The 22,861-nt window shown below is 42.2% G+C and overlaps 2 protein-coding genes across 6 annotated transcripts in view; one reads left to right on the top strand and one right to left on the bottom strand.

Annotated features, from left to right (window-relative positions):
- Nucleotides 1–8,017: 8,017 nt before the first annotated feature.
- LOC309534287 (androgen-induced gene 1 protein-like) lies at nucleotides 8,018–18,715 on the bottom strand. Of its 2 annotated transcripts, none has more exons than XM_082226507.1 (6): nucleotides 18,313–18,715; nucleotides 17,364–17,507; nucleotides 14,798–14,899; nucleotides 12,895–13,010; nucleotides 10,702–10,853; nucleotides 8,018–8,167 (listed from the first exon to the last, which is right to left on the bottom strand). In XM_082226507.1, the coding sequence occupies exons 1-6, from the start codon at nucleotides 18,481–18,483 to the stop codon at nucleotides 8,142–8,144; spliced, it is 711 nt and encodes a 236-aa protein (XP_082082633.1). In that variant the 5' UTR covers nucleotides 18,484–18,715; the 3' UTR covers nucleotides 8,018–8,141. The 2 variants fall into 2 exon arrangements, with proteins under 2 accessions (XP_082082633.1, XP_082082634.1); XM_082226508.1 differs by having other exon boundaries at nucleotides 18,316–18,714.
- A 59-nt stretch (nucleotides 18,716–18,774) lies between these two features.
- The window catches only part of ZNF831 (zinc finger protein 831), a 46,522-nt gene continuing 42,435 nt past the window's right edge, over nucleotides 18,775–22,861 (top strand). For 2 of the 4 annotated variants that reach the window (XM_082225773.1, XM_082225782.1), the window contains exon 1: nucleotides 18,776–18,915. The gene's annotated coding sequence lies outside the window, so the exon portion shown is untranslated. Of the gene's footprint in view, nucleotides 18,916–22,861 lie in introns of all 4 variants that reach the window. The other 2 variants (XM_082225780.1, XM_082225779.1) reach the window with 2 other exon arrangements.

Here is a 22,861-nt window from a genome sequence, read left to right on the forward strand (position 1 = left end):
GCAAGCTGAAACTCCAAATATTCACCCTTCTACCGCAAGATGCACTCCAGTGGTGAGCATCCAAAGGCCTCTGCTTGGCACCATCCTCCTAAGGGTGGTCCATCGCTTGGTTGCTAATGGGCTATGGAAAAAGTGGTGTCTGTGGCAACAGAGCCCACAGGAAGGCCACTGCAGGGGATGAAGCTGAAGTACTAATCTGCCACTTACTTGTCAAAAAGAAGAATTAAAGAAGAGCATTGCTTCAACCTAATTCAGCACTGTATTTCCCAGATCAACCTAATTCAGCACTGTATTTCCCATGGCAGCTGTAAAGCAAGCTATGAATGCAATAGCTTTCCCCTGTTGTTTCCAGGATGTGAGTTATCATTATGGCCCCACAGTAACACGGCTACTTATCCTCCATGCATTTATTTAACCCCACTTGAAAGCCGTCTAGTGTAGCGGCTGCTATCACACCTTGTGCAGTGACTTCCACAACTTAATTATGTGCTTTGTGAAGAAGCACCTCCTTTTGCCTGTTCTGAATTTGCCGCCAATCATTATCATTGGGTGAACCCAAATTCTAGTATTAGAAGAATGCATCTCTTTCCATGTGCCCCCCCTCCAGTGTAAACTGCATTCTCCTTGGGGCATTTTTGTTTACGCATCATACACTTTGAAGGCACTGCACAATAACAATTTAATCGCTAAATTTCTTGGTCATGAATTAAACATGTTCTTGCTGGATATTATTTGGTACTTACCAATACTGCACAGCGGACATAAGGACACAGATAGCTTTGACCTAGGGACGCGGGTAGCGCTGTGGGTAAAAGCCTCAGCGCCTAGGGCTTGCCGATCGAAAGGTCGGCGGTTCGAATCCCCGCGGCGGGGTGCGCTCCCGCTGCTCGGTCCCAGCGCCTGCCAACCTAGCAGTTCGAAAGCACCCCCGGGTGCAAGTAGATAAATAGGTACCGCTTACCAGCGGGAAGGTAAACGGCGTTCCGTGTGCTGCGCTGGCTCGCCAGATGCAGCTTTGTCACGCTGGCCATGTGACCCGGAAGTGTCTCCGGACAGCGCTGGCCCCCGGCCTCTTGTGTGAGATGGGCACACAAACCCCAGAGTCTGTCAAGACTGGCCCGTTCGGGCAGGGGTACCTTTACCTTTACCTTTGACCTGAAAAAGCTTCCTATTCCAACACCAGTTCATGAAACTGCAGTGGCACAAACAATGACCACTGATAACATATGGGAAAATTCCTGGAGTATGTGTGTATGTTGTGAGTGTGTGTGTAAAGCTATTTGGCTGTGTGCATTTCATACTGTAATTTTGTCAGTACATGTGCTCTTATCTGTGGGTGGACTATTTTTGTCACTCAAGAATGTGACAGTTTGAGCCCCAAGAAATAATATATCAGCTACTGCAGATGACTCACACAATTAGATAATTTTGTATCGGGATGATTGCTTGATCTTTGAATTTTACTATGAAATTATACTTTCAACTGAGGGCTCGTCCACACGCTTGTCCTGTGTTCGAGTGGTTTCCTGCTTGACCCACAATTTCTAGGCACGGGTCCAAGCCATTTTCCACTTGCCCTGCTCCTTCCCAGGGAAAATCTGCTCTTTGGCGCTATATTGTAGCAAACGTCAACCTGGAGAAAATCCAAATGGCTTTTTGCTCTGAATGAGTGCTAAAGAGCAGTTTTTCCCAGGGGAAAGCATCAGGACAAAAGGGACTGTGGATAAGCCCTGAGTTGAGGAACTGCCACTGATTTAAATATATGAATGTGGAAGAAACTATATAAATAAATAATAGTATTATGAAGTAGTTCTCTGTTAATAGAGGAAAGGCCTACATTTAAAACAATATGACTGGATATGAATAAGAATACATCTGTGTTCTGCCACAACAAAAAAATCAGGTTGGTGTTTGTATATAAAAAAACCAATCTAGTTCTATCCATGGCAGAGGAAGATATCAGTATGTACTTGGATGCAGCCATACAAGCTTTCAAAACTGTGTAGCCAGATTTCTTCCCTAAAGCAGATCAAATAAATGTGGCCTTATGCCTCGTTTGTGTCTTATTCTAAAGCCAGATGAGTTTGCATCCCTTCATAGAAGGAAAAAAAGAGCAATTTCAAAGCTATTTAAAAAGCAGTGTCAGCCAGCCAATAATCATCCCAGAGTACTGAGACAACCGACTTAACTAAATATTTATCTGAACAGGATGTGAAGGTGCTCAACTGACAACCCTATAATATACTTTATCTGATCTATGAACAGTGAAGTGAATAGTCTTGACAGGCTGAATCCCGTAAGCCACAACTGAAAAATAGTTGGAGTAGACACTAGAATTTTCAGCTTAATGGTAAATCAAACATGGTTGAAAATAATGATTGAAAGGGGTGTATATTTCTCAGATCATGTATACAATGTACAATAGATAACTTTAGGCTAAGAACACCATGTGAATAGCAATCCAGAGTTGTTAGTCTTAAATGTTAGTTTGATGTTCCTGCACAATTCTTGAAGTATACATATGGCTAAAACATCCTGAATCTCAGAGACAGAAGTCACAAGCAAAACAAAACTGGCCAAGTTTACTGTTCTCAAAGAGTAAACGAGAGTGAAATGTAGCTGAAATAAATAATTAAGAAGAAGAATTTATTATTTATACCCTGCCCATCTGGAATTCAAAATTGACACCTGTAGTTATGTCTTCAACGTGCTAGCTCTCTCCACATACCCTGTTTACCGTATTTTTTGCCCTATAGGACGCACCGTCCCATAAGGCGCACCTAGTTTTTTTGGGGGGAAATAAAGGGAAAAAAATTATTTCCCCCCCAGGCGCGGGGCTGGGGAAGCCTGAGCTTCCTCCGACCCCAGCCCCCAAACAGGCAGCTCTCTGCAAGCCGTGGGAGCCCAGTGCTGGCTCCCGCTGCTTGCTGAGAGGTCCGCGAAGCCTGGACGCGCTGAGCTCAGCGCGTGAGCTTCAGCGTGCAGGCAACTCTCCGCAAGCAGCGGGAGCCCAGCGCCGGGCTCCCAAGGCTTGCGGATAGCTTCCTGAACCCTGCAGAGGGAGAGGGGTCGGTGTGCACCGACGCCTCTCGCTCTCCAGGCTTCAGCGAAAGCCTGCATTCGCCCCATAGGACGCACACACATATCCCCTTCATTTTTGGAGGGGGAAAAGAGTGTCCTATAGAGCGAAAAATACGGTATATCACACAAGATTTCACTTAAAGGAAAATGATTCCCCCTTCCTGGCTGGAGAATATATGGATAAATGGTAGAATGTTGTAATGAAGAAAGATTTCTAACTGATAGTTACAGGGCAACATATTTGCTGTGGAACATTCTCTTAATGATTCATTCTCTCAGGAATGAGTCATAATATCCCTTCCAAAACTCATGTAGTTTATGAAAACATTTTGGATTCTAACAATGGATATCCTTGTACTTATAATCATTTTTCTGATAGACTAATCTTAAATATTCATGCAACAGTAATGTATACTTAATACTGTACCAAGAATCACTGCTGGACTTAACATTTTTATACCTGATGCAAAATGATTGCTCAGGACTGGAATTCATTTAAAACAAAACACCACGATTCAGAGATGGAGGACAATGGAGGAAAGAAAATGAGAACCAGCTGCCTGCACCAAGTACTTCACAATGCTTCATGGTAAGCCTATCATTGACAACAACGTGAAACAATTAGCAAGATGTCAAAAACCTGATGCTGAGATGAAACTGCCATGCATTATAACAGAGTTGAATGTGGAATGTCCCAGTGGTCTGGGTGTTAAATCTGTGGCTTTGATCTGAATAATGTGTTAAAATGAGATTTGTTTGCTCATTTGAGAATCCTACACTGTAAAATTTTCTGTGAAATGTTACCTGAAAATAATGTATGATTTTCTTTCTTCTAGTTAATTTAATGAAATAGTGGGTGTGATCCAGACCCAAATTAAGCTCTTTTAAGTCCAGCTGGTTGAAGCAGGAGAGATGTGAGCACTTTCCCTTCTTTGAAATCAATGGAATTTAAAAGTTTTTACTTTGGGGTAAGGCAGGTAATTCCTACACAGTCATCTCATACAGGGCTATGAAGTCAGACTCCTTGCTGAGGGAGTGCATTTGTGTGAATTGCTTCTTCCACCAAAGGTTGTGCCAAGATTGCTTTTAGAGTGGCAACATTTCTTCAAGCTGCTGCTGTTGCTGTCACACACACATACACCCTCCCCTTCTTACTATAAATAAAATGTAATGCTATTATTGTGCACCCCTTTGGAAGATGTGCAGTGCCATTATCCTAGGTTTGCATGAAGTCAAGGTGGGGTAGGAAAGCAAAAGAGAAGGCAGGTTGAACAAGTGTTGACTATGGCATGGGAATGACAAAGGAGGGACACAGAGAGGAAACATGGTGGCTTAAAACAATGGAAGTCTGGGTAAAGAAGGGATGGAGAAGAAAATGGCAGTTTTAAACAATGGCGGATGTTTGGATATGGTACCTTCATACAAGAGAATATTTTAGGGTTACACATCTCTGTCACTTAAGGCAGCTGAGGAATGGAAAAGGGAGAAGTTTGAGTACAGTAAGGATGAAGAAAGAGTCAGAAAGAAAGGAGAGAGAGAATGTGTGTGTCTGATCATGGGCATTGCCGAGGGGGCCAGTTGCCCCCCCTGGATCTAGTGACACCATAGAAATAACTAATTGACCAATCAAATCATTTCTGCCACCCCAACAAAAGTCCTGCCTCCCCCAACAAAAATCCTGGCTGCACCCAAGTGCATGATTACATCCATCCATATGAGTTGGCAGTTCAGACCAAGTAGGTCTTCCATGTGGGCAGAACCCACCTGGAAATGCACCCAAGGAGAAAAAAGGTCAATGGCATGCAAGGCTGTCATCAATACTTTATTTTCAATCTTCTAATGATTATAAAATCATTATAAAAACCTGATCCAAAACACCCACCCCACTCACACACGAAAACAAAGACTACCACAGCCAACCACAAATGAACAACCATACCCTAGGCCAACCCCAACCTCTCTCATCACCAAAGAAACACAAGTGAACAGCAAAGAACCTACACAAGCAACACTGACACCAAACCCTACACATAGTAAGTAAAATAGAAACATCGCCACCCATCTTTCCCTCCCCTCCACCTCTTTCCCCCATTTCTTCCCAATGTCTCAACAAATGAAACTGGTTTGTAAAAATATTACATGAAAAAAATATATACGAGAGATATTGCGCACACTTTTGTAAATCAAGAAAATCTTAAATAAAAAAATGATTATAAAATGAACACTAACATTTGATTTTTGAAATATGAGTTCTTAATATAAGGTCAGAGTTTCTGACAGATAATATATATTAACCAAAGCTTTGTTTGATGTGATGTCTTATTTAATTAGATGGAACTAAAAGTTCTTTGGGCCCTTTAGTCCAAATCCCAGGAGGCAGCAGGTTCAGCAGGAGTTCTGAAACATTTCAGATATGTTACCACAAAATAGAAATTCTAGGAGTATTCAGCCTACTGCATGCTCTTAGTGATTTATAGGCTACATTTGGCTAGAAGATTTTTATTACTGTTGGGGGAAAACACAGCAAGATTTTACAATGAGAAATATAATCTGAAAGGCCTGGAAATGCTGCACCGTCAAACATAGAGGAGAATGCTGGCTATGCCTGTACGCTGCCCTGAATTAACAAGTTAAATCCACTACTGCAAGTAGGTCTTTAATTAGTTTATTCCTCCTGCTTTGTACATTCTGGACACTATGCTTGAAAACATTTAAACATTGAAAACAATGTCCAAAAGATTTAAGTCATGCAAAGAAAGTAAGAAAAGCCTGCCTGATCAGGCCAATGGTGCATCTAGTCTAGTATCCTGTTCTCACAGTGGCGAGCCAGATGACTGTGGGAAACCCACAAGCAGGACCCAAATGCAAGAGCACTCTGCCTCCTATGGCTTTCAGCAATGGCTATTAAGAACACTACTTCCAACCGTGAAGAGCACAGCCACAATGCCTAGGAGCCACTGACAGATCTTTCCCCCTACACGACTCAGCATATTCACATCCAAGGTTTTAGTTCACAAGACCTGAGATGAAAGGGATATTTGTTGAAATTAAATATTCAAAAGTCTCATTCTGGATTAATTCTAAGGGAAAGGTTGCCTGGCCTTCATCAGAAAGAAAAGACTTGATTATTCAACTGGATCTTGTTACATGCCACAACCCTGACAGCCACTTGTATATACTATAATTATTTAAAGAGAGGTAAATTGCATCCTTAGTCCTATACTGATTCATGATTGATTAAGACTGACACATTTATGGGAACGTTTAGGATTGTATTTTTGGAACATTTAGGATTGTGGTTCACATTCACCAAGATTATTTATGTGAATTTGAATTTGGGTCTTGCTCACAGGCTCAGGGAAAGGAACAGAACATGTAAAAACGTATTAAAATGCAACACATATAAAGACCCACTCACCTTCATTAACCCTACTAGCCACAGTATAGAGCCGTATTTATTTTAAACTTTTAACTAAGGGCTTGTCCACATTGGAGTCTATGTATGGTTACCAGATATTTTTCAAGGAATCCGGGGATACTTTTTTAATTTTATGCTTTATTATTTTAGGAAAGGGTTGCCCAGAGTTCTTCACCTTTTTTAGGGGGGGGAACCCCAAAGTTGTCAGGCGTGCACCTTGACACAAGGCAGGTGGAGAAGCCCATCTACAAACACACAAACGCCCCCAAAAAGAGGTGGTGCTGAGTAAGGGGACTTGCTGGGCTTGGGAAAACACGCATTAAAACACACACACAAGGCTCCGTCTCTCTCTCTCTCTCTCTCTCTCTCTCAACGCAGCACAACTGTTTTCTACGCTTCTCCTGTTCTTCACTGCCTCACTCGCCTGCCCCCCAACTCGGGGGTGCAGAGCCTGCAGCAGAAGAGCACCTTGGGCTCTTCTGCTGCGGGCGACTCCATGCAATTTCAGGGTGAGCATTGATCAAGGAAGTGAGCTAGAAGGAAGCTCTCTGGCTCACGCCTTAGTTTAAATAGCCTTCCCCCCAACCAGCGGATTGGCTGGCTGGAACTTTGACATGGCCGGGACCTCCGGTGCTGCTCACTGCCATGGCACCCACCATGTTGCCTCGGCGGAAGTCCCCAGGCATATAAATCAGGGGACATTAATTAAAATCCGGGGACATTCTGGGGACAGATTTTGTCCAGGGACAGACTAGTGAATCCGTAACCGTAGTCCACTGTGTGTGTGCAGCTGTTTGCGCTCCGATTTAATTTGCACAGTCCACAGTCAAACAACACAAATCTCAATGCTTTCCCCCTGTAAAAGTGGGTTTACCCAATATGGGGATAATGCAATAGTGGGAAATCAGATTCCACACTGGTGCACCAGATGTCGCAGATAATTTGTTTCAGTGTTTTGAGGTGACTGGATCAATTGCCACTTTCTACTCCTTCCCTTTCTATGCCCACTACTTTCTCTCCCCCCACCCTTATTCTCGTAACTACTTTTGGTGCACTCTTGCTTCCATTTCTCTTCTAGTATGCTATTAAGGGTGCACCAAGAGCTTCTATATATTTCTTTTGATCTCCTAGAGTTGCAAATAACCAGAAAATTGCACAAGAATATTTACAATTGCCTGACTGTGTACACTTCTTGGGTGGGCATTTAAAATAAATAAATAAATAAATAAATAAATAAATAACACGTGCAACTATCTGTGAATATGCTCCGTCTGTACTTAACTGGCCTATCAAAATCAATCAATTACAAGATAGGGACAAACACAAAAGGGAACACCTACTGCCTTAAGGTACCAGGTATAATGCACGTATTAAATATGTATGTAATTCACTTATATATACCCAATTTTCCTATACAAAAATTAATAATTTTGTTTAAAGCACTGTTAATCTGATTTGGTACATTTCCCCACTTTCTATTTTGATGGCACTATATATTATGTGTCTGAGAAAAGTCCATTTTCAATATACTTAATCTTTAAGAAGAGGTTGTTACGAATGCTTTTATCTTGATTAAAGTTTCACTCTGTTCCATAAGTGAGTTTGCACTTTTAATGACCTTATACTTTTCCCAGGTTCTTCTCTATGTGCATTTCCTTTTACGTTTTGCTGGAAGGGAAAGAAAAGAACACTAAACTTTAGAATATTTTCCTACATATGGGAATGTAGAGCCCTCCCACAAATGCTCCCCTGGAGAACTGTTTCGTGTTTCCAGACCTGGAACTCACTTCCTTTAACATGAATTTAGGGAACCATTTCTTAATTTTTGTACCATATATTTGTATGGTGGTAGTGCTGATGTTGTGACCCAACTCAGGCCACGACCAGGCAGTGCGTCCTGACCCACTAACTGACAACCTATGCTCTTCTGGGTTCTCTGCTTCCCCCACTTGTAACTGCTGATGCTGTGCTATTCATGTTAATGTGAGTTCCAGTTGGACCTCACAAGGAGCTATGTAGTGACATACTTCTCTCCAAGTCCTCAGTGCACAGAGTATTTCAGATGACTGTGGAAGTGGCTTGTGTGCCGGGCTTCTAGATAACTACCGTATTTTTCGCACCATAGGACGCACTTTTCCTGTCTTAAAAAGTAAGGGGAAAGGTCTGTGCGCCCTATGGAGCGAATGCAGGGAGGAGGCAGGCAGGAAAAGCCCTCAAGAGCCCCACACAAGCTTCAAGCGGCTCTTGCGGGCTTTTCCCCAAGAGGGAGAAGGGACTGACGCCGCCAGTCAGTTCCTTCTCCCTCCTCTAGAAAAGCCTTGCACAACCTCTCCAGCCGGGGGGAGGCTTCGCAAGGCTAAAGAGGAAGCCAGGGCAGCGAACGCGATCCATCCCGTTCGCTGCCCTGGCTTCCTCTTTAGACTTGTGCGCCTCTCCGGGGGGGGGGGGGAGGCTTCGCAAGGCTAAAGAGGAAGCCAGGGCAGCGAGCGCGATCCATCCCGTTCACTGCCCTGGCTTCCTCTTTAGACTTGTGCGCCTCTAGGGGGGGGGGGGAGAGGCTTCGCAAGGCTAAAGAGGAAGCCAGGGCAGCGAGCGCGATCCATCCCGTTCGCTGCCCTGGCTTCCTCTTTAGACTTGCGTGCCTCTCCAGCGGGGGGGGGGGGGAGGCTTCACAAGGCTAAAGAGGAAGCCAGGGCAGCGAGCGCGATCCATCCCGTTCGCTGCCCTGGCTTCCTCTTTAGACTTGCGCGCCTCTCCAGGGGGGGGGGGGAGAGGCTTCGCAAGGCTAAAGAGGAAGCCAGGGCAGCAAGCGCAATCCATCCCGTTCGCTGCCCTGGCTTCCTCTTTAGCCTTGCGTGCCTCTCCAGCCGCAAGAGATCTACCAGAGGTAGATCTTAACCCTTGCCTCACCTGGGAGATTCTCTGGGCAGGAATTCCCTCAGCTTAAGTGGGGTGGGGGAAGTGTGGCAGGTAGGGGGGTACCTACCTAGACACTGAAGCCACATGTCTCTCAGATGAAAATTGGGAGTGGGCATTGTGTGAAGTGCTCTGATGGTGTGGGCATTGTGTGAAGTGCTCTGACGGTGTGGGCTTTGTGTGAAGTGCTCTGATGGTGTTTCCTGCTTGGCAGGGGGTTGGATTTGATGGCCCTTGTGGTCTATTCCAACTCTATGATTCTATGATTCTAAGTGGCTGTGGATCTCCTGCTGTAGATGTAGGACTGTATAGAGTTGGGAGGGCCACCTGAGGGTCATCTAGCCCAGCCCCCTCACAATGTAGGAATCACAGCTAAAGAACGCCAGGCAGATGGTCCCCCAACCGCTGCTTAAAAGCCTCCAGTGGTGGAGACCCCAAACACCTTCCGAGTTCATAGAATTGCAGGGTTGGAAGGGAACCCCAGGAGTCATCTAGTCCAGCCCCGGTGGACAGCGGGCGCAATCCATCCCATTGCGCAAGACTAAAGATGCTGTGCAAGGCTAAAGAGGAAGCCAGGGCAGTGAGTGCAAGAGAGGTTTAGCTCCTGGCTGGAGAGGTTGCGCGGCTATGGATCCCGTGCGCTGTCTTGGCTTCTTTGCTCTTTGGGGCTGGTGGGGGAACCCGGGCTTACCCCGCAGCCCCGAGAAGCTCTGGGAGAAGCAGACAGGCTGCGCGCAGCCTGTCCGTTGCTCTTTGGGGCTGGGGGGAGGGATAATATTTTTTTCCTTGATTTCCCCCTCTAAAAACTAGGTGCGTCCTGTGGTCCGGTGCATCCAATAGAGCGAAAAATACGGTGTGTGTACTGTGGGAGCACCTCATGAGGTCTGAAATGGTCAAGCTGTTGCAAAGCATTTAGTACAGTGGCAGTGTGGTTGGCCAAGAATCTCTGGGGTGAAAGGGAAGGCTCAGCAAAATACCTGTGGGAATCCCTTCAGTGCACAGGAGTGCACCCAGGAGGCATTGTATTTATCACTATAGTCTTCTTACAAGTGAAACAGAACTTGCTTCTGACTGAACACATTCACAGCTCAGTCTTAGACAGGTCATCTCAAAAGTTCATTGAATACATTGAAACTACTCCCAGGTTAAGTGTCTTTATGACTTCAGCCTTTCTTGGGGAACCAACTTAAATGACTCTTCTCCTCACTTATGCATTGAATATTGGGAAAGTCCATTCCTTGTGCCAGCTACAGCACTGAAAATACAAACAAAAAAATCCTACTTACCCCACAAGCGTTTTGTTAGTTGCTCCCCAACGAAGTAGAAGATTACCATTATAAGGAAAGATATGGAGATAAATATTGCCCGTCCTAATGGACTGAGCACTCCTAAAACTGGATATGCCCAAATCCCACTTGCATGGTTTACCCACATTATCCTAGAAACAAGGGGAGACAGTCACAAATAGCCATAAATTTTATAGGTAGATAGTTGATTTCTGAAGTTGCATGGAAAAACTATTCTATATTTGCTGATAATTTCAAATATAAAACTGTAAGTTAAGTGCATAAATTTGGATTTTCTTAAAAACATAGAAGTACAATTCATACTTGAAAGCAATATTGATTTAAATGGAGGACCATATGACCTATGAGTATTTTACTTTTGCTAGATCATCTCCGTTTACTTTTGCTAGATCATCTCATTTCCCAAAACAACTAATTTTTCTTCATTAAAAAATAAATATTATTCAACAGAAATTTCTGAGTGAAATGGGGCTTGGTAAGTATTTGTGAAGACTTTTTAGTATCTAGAAGAGGTATAAAATATGTGAAATCTAATGTAATGCTTACCACCATGTATAGTTGGTTTATAATTAATGCTTGACATGGTTAAAAATGGGTTTGTAGGTTGGTTTGAGGTAGCTATGGCTATAATCTCTATCAGCATACCAACCACAGAACCATAAATACACCAGACAGCAACAAGTACCGTATTTTTCGCTCCATAAGGCACACCTTTTCCCTCCTAAAAAGTAAGGGAAAATGTGTGTGCGTCTTATGGAGCAAATGCAGGGGGAGGCAGGCAGGAAAAGCCCCCAAGAACCGCACACAAGCTCCACGCAGCTCTTGCGGGCTTTTCCCCAGGAGGGAGAAGGGACTGACTGACAGTCCCTTCTCCCTCCTCGTAGAAAATGGATAGCGCTAGCTGCCTTGGCTTCTTTAGCCTTGTGCAGCCTCTCCCGGCTAGAGAGGCTGTGCAAGGCTAAAGAGCGAAGCTTCTATTCTTAGGAACCTAAAGGAATGATATACAGTTTCTGAACTGTGTATTTACACCAGCTACATATGCTACATGTGGCATCTGTTGTCAAAATGTAAGACTAAAAAAGCTATTTGCCTGTGCGCTGCTCATGATAAATTAATTTACCTAGTCAAAAATACTAACTAAATGGCTACACTAGAATTAATCTGTGCCTGCTACCACAGAAATGGTATTTTAAGGTCTTGCATAAATGGATCAAAGTAATGATAATAGGACTATGCTTATGGTAATTAAAGAAATGGTAATGGAGCAATAGGCATTAGCAGTGTAATATTTACTTGCAATATTTTATGGCTGCATAAACATTCCAACGAATTACAGAAAATTAGTTCAAAGAAGCCCAAAACTGTTAGAAATGTAATACAGTGGAACCTCGGTTTTCAAATGTAATCTGTTCCAGAAGACCGTTCGACTTCCAAAATGTTCTAAAACTGAAAGCAGAAGCCTCAAAACAATAGGGAAACTCAAAATGGCACGTTCGACTTCTGAAAATTGTTTGAAAACCAAAGCAGTTACTTCTGGGTTTTTGGCGTTCGAAAGCAAAAATGTTCGACTTCCAAGACGCTCGAAAACAGAGGTTTCACTGTATAATTACATTGCATCAATTATAAATTCTTTTAGGCTATTTTGAAAATGATGTGTGATCAGATCATCATAATTTATTGAGAAATTTGATAACAGCAAAAATGTTAATAGCTGCTAAATGGCACATTCATAAAATATCAACGAAACAAGAGTTGCTTAATAAGATACCAACACTGCCATGACCTTTAAACTTGTTAAAATGGTATGTTTAAGAGAAAGGAGACAAAACCAATAACAATTTGGTCTAATCTTATTAATTATATGAAACAAATAGAATATTGAATATAAGCATTTTCATATAGTTTTATACTAGATGTTTTTAACAGACAATTTATGACAAAATGATGTTGTACGTTTAAAGTATCTTGAGATTAACATGATAAATATATTAAAATAATTATTTTAAAGAAGCCATTAAGCATACGGATTCCAATAGGCAGCATGCACAATATGCTTCATATGCTTTTTAAAATTTATTTTTTTAAAAAATTTGCTAATATAAAAGGAACAATCCAACTAAAATGATTCAAAATGCTTGAAATGTGTGTTTGAAAAAGATACTTGATACCTACCATGAGAGGTATACAACTGCAAAGGCGCCAAGTCCCAAAATTCCTCTACATCTACGGGGATACTTATGATCACAAATGAACAATTCTATGAAAAGCAGTGGGAGGATGGTGGTATGCTAAAAAATAAAACACAAACACACTCAAATATAAGTGCTGGAAACATATGGCAAATCAAAACAAAGTTTTATTGTTTGTTGTATTGTTTTCAGTAGTTGTATTAAATTACAGTTTTTTGAACTTCTGTTCCATGTTTTATTCCAAGTACATATTTTTATAGTCTAGCTTAGCGGTTCTCAAATTTACTACCCGTAGGGCCCACTTAGGATGGTTGAAAATGACTGAGGTCCACTGTCATATGCAGGGGTAGCAGCAGTTACAAAGTAGTAGCAGATGAGAGCATTTTCAATCAGCTGGCAATTACTGGCATCATTTTCTATGGCTGTCTGATCCATCTTGGGAAATTTATTAATTCTTTGCCACAGTGGTTTCCTCCCTGACACAAGCAGTTCCTTAGCTCAGTTTCCTCAAGCTAAGTCTTCTTCTTTGGCAATCACTTGTAATATCACACCCTGAGTGAGGACAAAATTTGGTCCCCCCCAAAAAACTTTGAATAGGTACCTGTATAAATATGGGTTAGACCTTATTATTAGTCCCCTCAGCTCAGTAGGGGAACCATCTACACTGCCCTAAATCCGCCGCTGTCATGACCTGCTACACATATTATTCTGCTGTCTCTTTCAAAGGCCCAGGAGTTCTGTTGGGGTGACTGGTTGTCAACCACATACATGTGTGTTTTTGCTTTGAGAGCCTATTCTAGCCCTGAGAATGTCCAAAAGAGGCTTTGACTTTGTTATTTAGAGTTAGCATATAAAATAACACTTTCCCACACCGTAGTTCAATTTTGCTTTGACTGGTGGAGTGGGTGGGGGTAGTGACCCCTCCACCACTCTCTTTTCATGCAGGCTCTGGGGAATGTCAGGGAGTAGTCTCAGCCTGCACAAGTGAGACAAGGGCTGTCATGGTATAAAAGGTAAAAGGTAAAGGACCCCTGGACAGATAAGTCCAGTCAAAGGCGACGATAAGGTTGTGGTGCTCATCTTGCTTTCAGGCCGAGGGAGCCGGTGTTTGTCAGTAGACAGCTTTCCGGGTCATGTGGCCAGCATGAATAAACCACTTCTGCTGCAACGGAACACCGTGATGGAAACCAGAGCACATGGAAACACAGTTCACCTTTCTGCCACAGCAGTACTTATTTATCTACTGGCGTGCTTTCGAACTGCTAGGTTGGCAGGAGTTGGGACAGACCAATGGAAGCTCACTCTGTTGCGGGGATTGAAACCACTGACCTTCCGATCGGGCAAGTCCAAGAGGCTCAGTGGTTATATGAAGCAGCTAGCAGCGGAGGAAGGGTGAGTCTATGATGTCGTCTGTTTATGGTGGGAATAAGGAGCTATACATCTTAAATGGGGCTATCTGAATGATGTGCTACGTGCCCTCTCCTTCCTTCCCTTTGCTGTAGAGTCCAAATAATGTATGAGAGCTATGTTTGCATAGTGGTATAAGGGGATTCAAATTCCTGTGTGCAGAGATTCCACAGGATTCAGTGGCTGCGTTCTTGCTGTGTGCCCCACAGTAGTTTGGACATAACAGGGTGGTCCATTTAATTTAATCCTAGAAGCATGTGCTTCTGATCTCATCTTTGGCATGCTCCAGAAGAGGAAATGGGAACACATGACCCAAAGGTTCACCGCAGCTTATGCACACAATGTTAAATAATCATTTCACCTATTACATTTGAACTGACCCTTATACCTAAGTTCTGCAAAATATTATGATCAGATAAACAATAAATGTACTGAACACAGCAAAAGAGATACCTGAAAAACAAATGGTGTACACTTACCATAGTATGATTAAGCCAAATTGGATTAACGTCATCCAGCTGTAAAGGATACACTAGTTCTCTGTCATATGCGTAAAGGCTCCAGAAAGCAACAGGTACAAACTGTCATTAAAACATTTGACAATTAACACTTATATCCTCAGACAAATAGTAACAATAGACAGTTAATGTTTTTCCAAATCGAAGTATTTGTTAACCTTTCCCCTTCTTTCTTACCGCAGCTCGCTTTTTCCAGTGAATAAAACCTGACCATTGTGAATAGTTTTATTTTATTTCTCCAGATAAAAATAATAAAAAACCTTAACATCAAACACTCTGTATTAAAGTTCAAGCTTTCTAGTTTTGCAAATAAATAGCTGCAAGGAAACCTAAGTGGTGAGTTTAAGTGTTTGTCCACATTTGAGCATCATTTAGCCATGAATCCCTTTCCCTCTCACCCCATTTGAATTAGACTGGAGTAATCCACATCGAAACGTATTTGCATTTGTATATGAGGTACAGCTTCAGACTTTCCCCTTCATACCAGCAGGTGCTCCCTCCTGTGTTTGTCACCTTCTAATTTGTTTATTTTGTTATGCCAATTAAGTACTGAAAGGGCCTGTAGGCAGTTAGCTTGGTGTGAACTTTTAAGTTTTTCCCAACCAGGAAGTGGGGGGGGGGGGAGGGGAGCAAGCAGCACAGTCATAACTGTAAATTCTCAAAGCACACTTATCAGATAGCTGTACAATATCTGGTGCAGAATGTTTAATGTACAGTTTTCTGGTTTTGTGCAAATCTTGAGGGAGCAAAAGAAAATATACACACACAGATAAGGCTACAACCCTACATTCAGTAGCATACTGGAAATAGTTGTGAGCACAGCTAGAAAAGAAATTAAAATACAGTCAACAACCTTCAGCAGACAAAATATTGAAATTCCATATAAGCAAATGCTTGCTTTTTTGTTTGTAGCAGCGCATTTGCTAGTTGTGCAATCATGCTGGAAGGACTCATTATCTATTGTTACCTATCATTAGAAGCATGGATAATTATATTGACTAGTCAGAAAAAATACTGTATTTTTCGCTCTATAAGACGCACTAGACCATAAGACGCACCTAATTTTTGGAGGAGGAAAACAAGAAAAAAAATATTCTGAATCTCAGAAGCCAGAACAGCAAGAGGGATCACTGTGCAACGAAAGCAGCAATCCCTCTTGCTGTTCTGGCTTCTGTGATAGCTGCGCAGCCTGCATTCGCTCCATAAGACGCACACATATTTCCCCTTACTTTTTAGGAGGGAAAAAGTGAGTCTTATAGAGCAAAAAATACGGTAACTAGTCAAGTTCAGGCGCAAGGACAACAACAATTTTTAAAGAAACTTGGTCTGATTTTATTGATTTTATTAATAAACAGAATGAGAGGATGAACCCATCAAAGACTCAGAGAATTGTGAAAATATATGTTTCAATAATATATGAACAATAACAATTTAATAATATTCAGTAATATGAATGGCTGTCAAAGTTTTCATTAATGCATTATGGTGATGGAATTGATTGCTTTTACTGCCTGTTGTTCAAATTCTTAATAAATAAATAACATTTTGGAAGCAGTTGATGTGAAATGGGAGTAGCAGAAAGTGATGAATGATGCACCCACATTAAAACACAGAAACAAACTGTCTGTAACCCCAAGCAAAGCATCTTGAAGCCCAATTTCCCAATTTACTGGATTATCTCCTTATCAGATAGACCTAAATTTATAGGGGGAACGTATCAAGATTGGTGTTGTCTGAGAGTAACATGTATGCTTTGCAAATTAAATGGGCAAACAGTTGCAAACAGAACAGTAAACTCATGTGGTCAGGCCCTTATACACACTTTTTCTCCCACACAGTCCTGCCAAAAATGTTCTCTGAAGTTGCCAGAGATGCCAATGCAGACTTTCATTGAAATGCAAATAGTAGCTTTGGACAGTCTATTCTTGTTGAAACTAGGTTTCCCTACTGCTTCTTTTTACCCGGTTTTTCTGCCCCAGGTGAAGCCTCCAGAGGGGTGCTATTGAGGCTCCCAGCCTCAATGGTGAGGGGGTACCAAACTGGGAACTAGACGCCTGGAGGAAGTCTTGAACCTACTAGCCTTTCCCCAGTGGCATCTATGAATGCTTGTGCTAGACTATCATTAACTATTCTACAGGTCTGTTAGCTTCATTATTAAAAACGAACTATCTGGGTTCTTCTTCTCAAAACAAAGTTTCTCCTGATTTAAATGATAATGTTTGGAGGGAAATCATCCCTTTTTAAATATACCAGGTGACAATCTACTCAGCACCCTTGGAATGCTGTAAGATAATTAAATGAAAACAACACAACAACAGTTACTTCTTGTATTTTAAGAATGATCAATGCTGTTGGTTTCATTTAGACATGCCAGGCTCTTTGTGACAGTCTTTTAAAAATCTGGAGAACATCGCACATCAGACCTAGCCAGCAGGGATAATGGAAGTAGTTCCAAACATCAGGATGCATCAGGTATGATATTCTATAGTACGCACATATTTCAATAACAGAAACAGTAGTTACTTACTAAGCCAATAGGAAACACATATGAAGAGAAGATGAAATCTCTGAGAGGCACCACCAATGATGATACTCTTTTCTCTAATGAAGGCATGCACAGAGCTACAGTATCAGATATGACACATAACAGATACAGGATTGTCTGCAGAACCTATGAAATCACAAAGAAGCTATTAGAAATACGCATGGGGCTCAGTATGTATATTTTCTCCTTTTCTGGTTTAGTTTCTTAACAAGGGATGCACACACCATACATTTAAAGCACATTGCTTCCACCCCCACCAAAAAAGAATCCTGGGAACTGTAGCTTACTCCTCACAGAGCTACAATTCCCAACACTCTTAGCAAACTACAGTTTCCAGAATTCATTGGCGTTAAACGTTTATTAGTGTACTCAGCCAAGGAAAATAATTTGAAGCATATTACTGGTTGGTTCAGTGTATCTATTATCTAAAGGCTTTTATATTTCCCTCAGCAACATTGTATCTTAACATAAACAAGGTTTTATGTGTTCAAGTTGCTCTGAGTCCTTTTTGGGGGTGAAATCATCATTATCTATTTATTTATACAGTACCCGCCTTTTCCCGATAGGGACTCAACAAATAACAACAATAATAATAAACGGGGGCATGCGAGTCATAGCGTACTTAGGAGTAACTGATGCCAGTTAGGGTGATGTATAACTAATGATCACTTTTTGCTATAAAACTCACGGGGGGAAGGGGCACACAAAAGAAACTAAATTTACCTCAGCGGTTTCTAGGTAACCTAGTCCTAGATAGGTACCTATCTAGGTACCTCACCCGCCCTAACCTATTTCAACTCTCTTTCTCCCCCTCCCCCACCTTCCCGCGCGCGCCGCCCCGCACGTGCGGCCAAGGAGCGCTCCGTCTGCGCACGCGCGGCGCCCTCCCGCTCTCCCCTCGTTCCCTTTTCGCAGCCGCCGCCACCACCACCACCTGGTTGAGGAAGGTCAGGTGTTTCCAGGAGCCCCCGTAGGTGACGTCCGGTTCCTTGCGGACCGACCTGGGAAACCCCGCGTTCTGGCTGACGGCGAAAACCGCCCAGAGGAAGCAGAGGAAATGTAGGAGCGCCGCGGCCCGCTGGCCCCGCAGCGGCACAGCCATTGCGGCTCAGCCAGCGCTACGCCGGGCGAGGGGACTCGTATGGATGTGGTGGAGAAGCGGCGGCGGCGGCGGATGCCCATCCGCCCGCGCTGGCTGGAATGGCGGGTCCGGGCCGCAGCCCCTCGAGGCCGAGGCGCCACCAACGGCGGCCGCTCGCGCCGACGGTGCCCACTGCGCAGGCGCTGCAGGAGGTCGTCGGCGCTCAGCCGCCCGCCGCCATCTTTTGGCGCCTTTCTGCCTCGACGGAGGGGAGGCTGACTGGCTCCTCGCGACGCCTCCTCACCTCACAGAGGGTGGACCGTACCATGTCAGCGACTGCTCTGTCTTTTCGCCAGTTTATGTTTGGGTGGGGGTAGCGTAACACAGTGAGGTGGTCAGGGCCGCCCCCCCCCTCCTTCGCCCCGTGTTTTCTTCGAGAAACCTTCATGGCAGGTAGGCAGTCAAAACACTTGATCCGTGGCAGGGGCTGACCTGGGTTTCCCGCTCTGACAGCGCTTCTCGGATCCTCACCCCCACCCCCAAATTGGAAATGGTCCTGACCTCGCCTGGATGCTGTGGGCGGGGCTTGAGCTGTGACGAGGGTGGGCCATTTGGACCCTGTTTGACATCTGCAGGGAAGGATGGGTTGCTCACGCCAGAGGCTGTCAGTGCAACTGCTGAAATCGCCTTTTTAAATTTTTTATTTTAAACAGGCTATTAAGTGTCCTGCTTTTTTCCACTTGGACCACACTACTTCCTAAAGAGTTCTAGAATCTTTCGTCATAAGAAGTTTTAATAAAGTTTCTATACCAGTTTGATTGTAGAAAAAAAAATATCAAAGCTGTTTACAGAAAAAGATAGCAAAACAATAACATGACCTCTAAAATTTTTACAACTGTAATTTTAAAACATACAGAAGGTTAAAACCACAATAAAATAGACTTGAGTTTTATCTTGGTGCAGTATATCTGCAGAAGACCCAAGGGGTATCTCATTGCTAAACATGCTTTCACCTGTCCTGTCCCCAGCACCAAATTTGGCAGCAGTTTCTAATCAAGTTTGAGATGCACGTGGCTTTAAATACCACTTATCAACCGTAGATTTTTAAAAAGTGCTTTTGTAATCTGCATTTTTCCTCAGAAGTGGGATGGGCTTCATTTGTTTTCTTAAATATTCCATTTTGTATTTAGCATATAAACTGAATGTGAATGAATGAATCTTTATTTGCATCAGCCATCGGCCATAGCAATAAAACAACACTGAATGTATTCACTTCTACAAGCCTTATTTATAACACTTGTATCCTGTCACTCTTAAGTATAACTGAAGGCAGTGTAGGATGATACACTAGGACGAACCTTCATCCAAGCATTGATTAGACCCACTGATTTAGGTGACTTGAAAAGGGAATTAGACAAATTCATGAAGGATGATAGGCATTATCAATTAGCATTATTCCAAACCTCCGGTTATTAATGCAATGACCTAAAGGATGAGCAGTTGCTGCCTGTGATAATCCTATGCTATTGAAGGCGGACAGGTGGGTTGCACTGCCTGCTGATTAAAATGAGTGTGTTATGCTGGACAAGGCCTTAAACAGAGCTTGTTCCAAGCCTTGGCTGAAATCTCATGATGGTTGGGAGCCTTTTCCGGTTTGTAAGAAAGAGACAGACACTGGTCTCCGCAGTTGTTTTGTAAAGAAGCCCTAGCTATCCTGTCCCACAGTTTAGTATTAGATCCCACCTTTCAAAATAACGTCTAATAACTTGTCAGCAATCTGTAAAAATAATGTTCATAGCAGTATAATTTTTTTCTAAATAATGGCTTACATGTTTGGGGTTATAAGAACCAAAATAGCTAAAACTATTGTTTTGATTTAAAACAAAAACAATTAGTTTTTAATTCAGTGGTGTAAATGTTCAAGTATCTGTCTAATCCAAGCCTCTGCATAAGTGATGCTTGCTGGAAATGGACTAACTTTGCAAAATAGCTGTTAACAGGTTCTGTTACTTTGATGCTGTTCTTCACATACAGTTATGATTTATTTAACTGTGATCTCAAGTGTCTGGGTATATTTGTACTTTAAATAATTATCTGTTGTGTTTAAGTCAGAAAAAAGTGATGTGTACAATAATGCTGACTTCAGAACAATAGATATACAAGACTTGTCAGCATTCTTCACTAAAGGACCATCATTCATAAATTTGAAAATATGGAAGAACTGAAAGTGTGGGTAGGTGATGGGAACCATACAGTCCCTTTGGCTACCATGCTGCTTGTCTCTCTTGTTTAATGTATAGCTTTTTATAAGAAACAATATATAACTTGTAAAGAAGTAACGAAAGGTGGATTTGTTTTATTTGTCTAATTCAAATGATATTTGCATTATCCAACAGGGTATCATGAGCTTTAATTTAAACTTCTGGGGATAACTAGATTTTTACTTTATATTAAATCTTGAGTCTTGTTATTTAATTACTAATTTTTGCTCTATCTGAACATTCTTGGTGTTAGGTTTTCATCTTTAAAAATATACATGGGCTTGTATCTACAGTGGTGCCTAGCAAGACGAAATTAATTCGTTCCGTGAGTTTTTTCGTCTAGCGAATTTTTCGTCTCGCGAAGCACGAAATCCCATAGGAATGCATTGAAATTCAATTAATGCGTTCCTATGGTCAAAAAAGGCCAAACAAAGCCAAATTTGGTACAACAAGAGTTTATTAAGTGCTCTTTAAAGTCACACATACTGTAAAGAGCATTTCAAAAATTGAAGGAACAATAAATTAAGTTTCTAAACATGACAGAAAAACATTTAAAAATCAACAAAGTGTACAGTACATTTTCTAAGACTCTGGGGGACAACTCGAAGAAGCTTCCTCTTCCACTCTTTGCTTCTTGCTGAAGAACCCCCTCCTCAACTGTTCCCCCAGCCACCCACCACACAGAAATTCAAATCCATAATTTTTTTAAAAAAACAGCAGAGTGGCCCAATGGTCACAGAAAATCATAAAAATGCAGAAAAACAACAACACACAAGCTTCCAGATTCTTGCAAACCCCTCCCCAACACCAAGTCCTTGAATTCCAAACACCCCAACCCAAAATCCAACCCCCCCAAAAAAAGTTTTAAAAGTTTAAAAGAAGTTTTGGAAAAGCTTCAAAAATCACCAAAGTCTTCAAAAACCTCAAAAAAGGCTACCACACCGCGTTCTATGCGTTGCTCCTTGAAGTCAAGTCGCAACTGTATTAACGGTGTTAAGAAAAAGGAAACAAACTTGCAAGACGTTTTCATTTTTTGTCTTGCGAAGCAAGCCCATAAGGAAATTTGTCTTGCGAAGCAGCTCAAAAAACGGAAAACCCTTTCGTCTAGTGAGTTTTCCGTCTTGCGAGGCATTCGTCTTGCGGGGCACCACTGTATATGCAGGAGCTGCTAACATGCTGTGATACAAGTCAGTGTACTGTGTCTTCCAGATACATGTATTTTGTATGAAACCATCAAGCATTAATAATCTCTTGATATGGCTTCTTTTTTCTTCTCATGACCCGTTCCTTTTTCCAAATATTGTTACGGTATGCAGATTACCTAATTGATTTCTTACTGATAAAAGAAATATGCCACATAACAACCGCACACTAGAGGGTGCTAAATAGTAATGCAGAATTGGTTTCCGTGGTGACAGACATAAACTTTTGTGAAAGTCAATCTTAACTAGTGTTCTTGTATAACTGACTATGTGCTGATGAGTAATCCATTGTATTTTTGTACATATTTATGGTGCGCTCTGACTGAACTTCCAGAAATGTTTATCTTTCTGAGATTTTTCATACTTTAACTATACCCAACTATTGCAAAGCTGATGGTATAATACCTGCCTTGAGCATTACACATAATGTAATTCTCCTATTTATTTTAAGATTTTACTAATGGAGTGAGTCAATTACCAAATTACACAAGTGTATTTCTGCTGCTGTCAATATGACAAATACACCAATGTAGCTGCCACTGAGTCTTACTAGACTTGTTAGTACTATGTTACCCAAATTTCTTACATTTAAGTTGATTTGTGTTGTTGCATTCCCAACTCACATTAGCCCCAGCCAGCATAGCCAATGAGCAGAGATAATGAAAGTTTTAGTCAAGCATATTGGTTACCCTTGCTGTGTAAGCCTGCTAAGGAAGCATCATAGCCCCAAGCAATTCTTTGCATATGCTGGATGCTTCCAGCATAGTGTACCCACATGCATGCCATGATATAAATGTTATGGACAGCAAGTCACCTGTATGCTACATTGAGGCTGCAAATGGGATTCGGGGAAGAAATAAATGTCTGGAAACCACAAAAGGTGAGCATTGCTTGTCAAATGTATACACGTTGTATGGGTGACAAATGCATGCTAAA

This window comes from Podarcis vaucheri (assembly GCF_965113315.1).
Source record: "Podarcis vaucheri genome assembly, chromosome: 6".
Lineage (NCBI taxonomy): Eukaryota > Metazoa > Chordata > Lepidosauria > Squamata > Lacertidae > Podarcis > Podarcis vaucheri.

Coding starts and splice junctions, on each gene's coding strand:
- LOC309534287 (XM_082226507.1), bottom strand. CDS start 18,483: ATGGCTGTGCCGCTGCGGGGCCAGCGGGCCGCGGCGCTCCTACATTTC. Junction 14,900..17,363: donor ATGTGTTTCCTATTGGCTTA/GTAAGTAACTAC, acceptor TTTTAATGACAG/TTTGTACCTGTTGCTTTCTG. Junction 8,168..10,701: donor ACTAACAAAACGCTTGTGGG/GTAAGTAGGATT, acceptor TTTCCCTTCCAG/CAAAACGTAAAAGGAAATGC.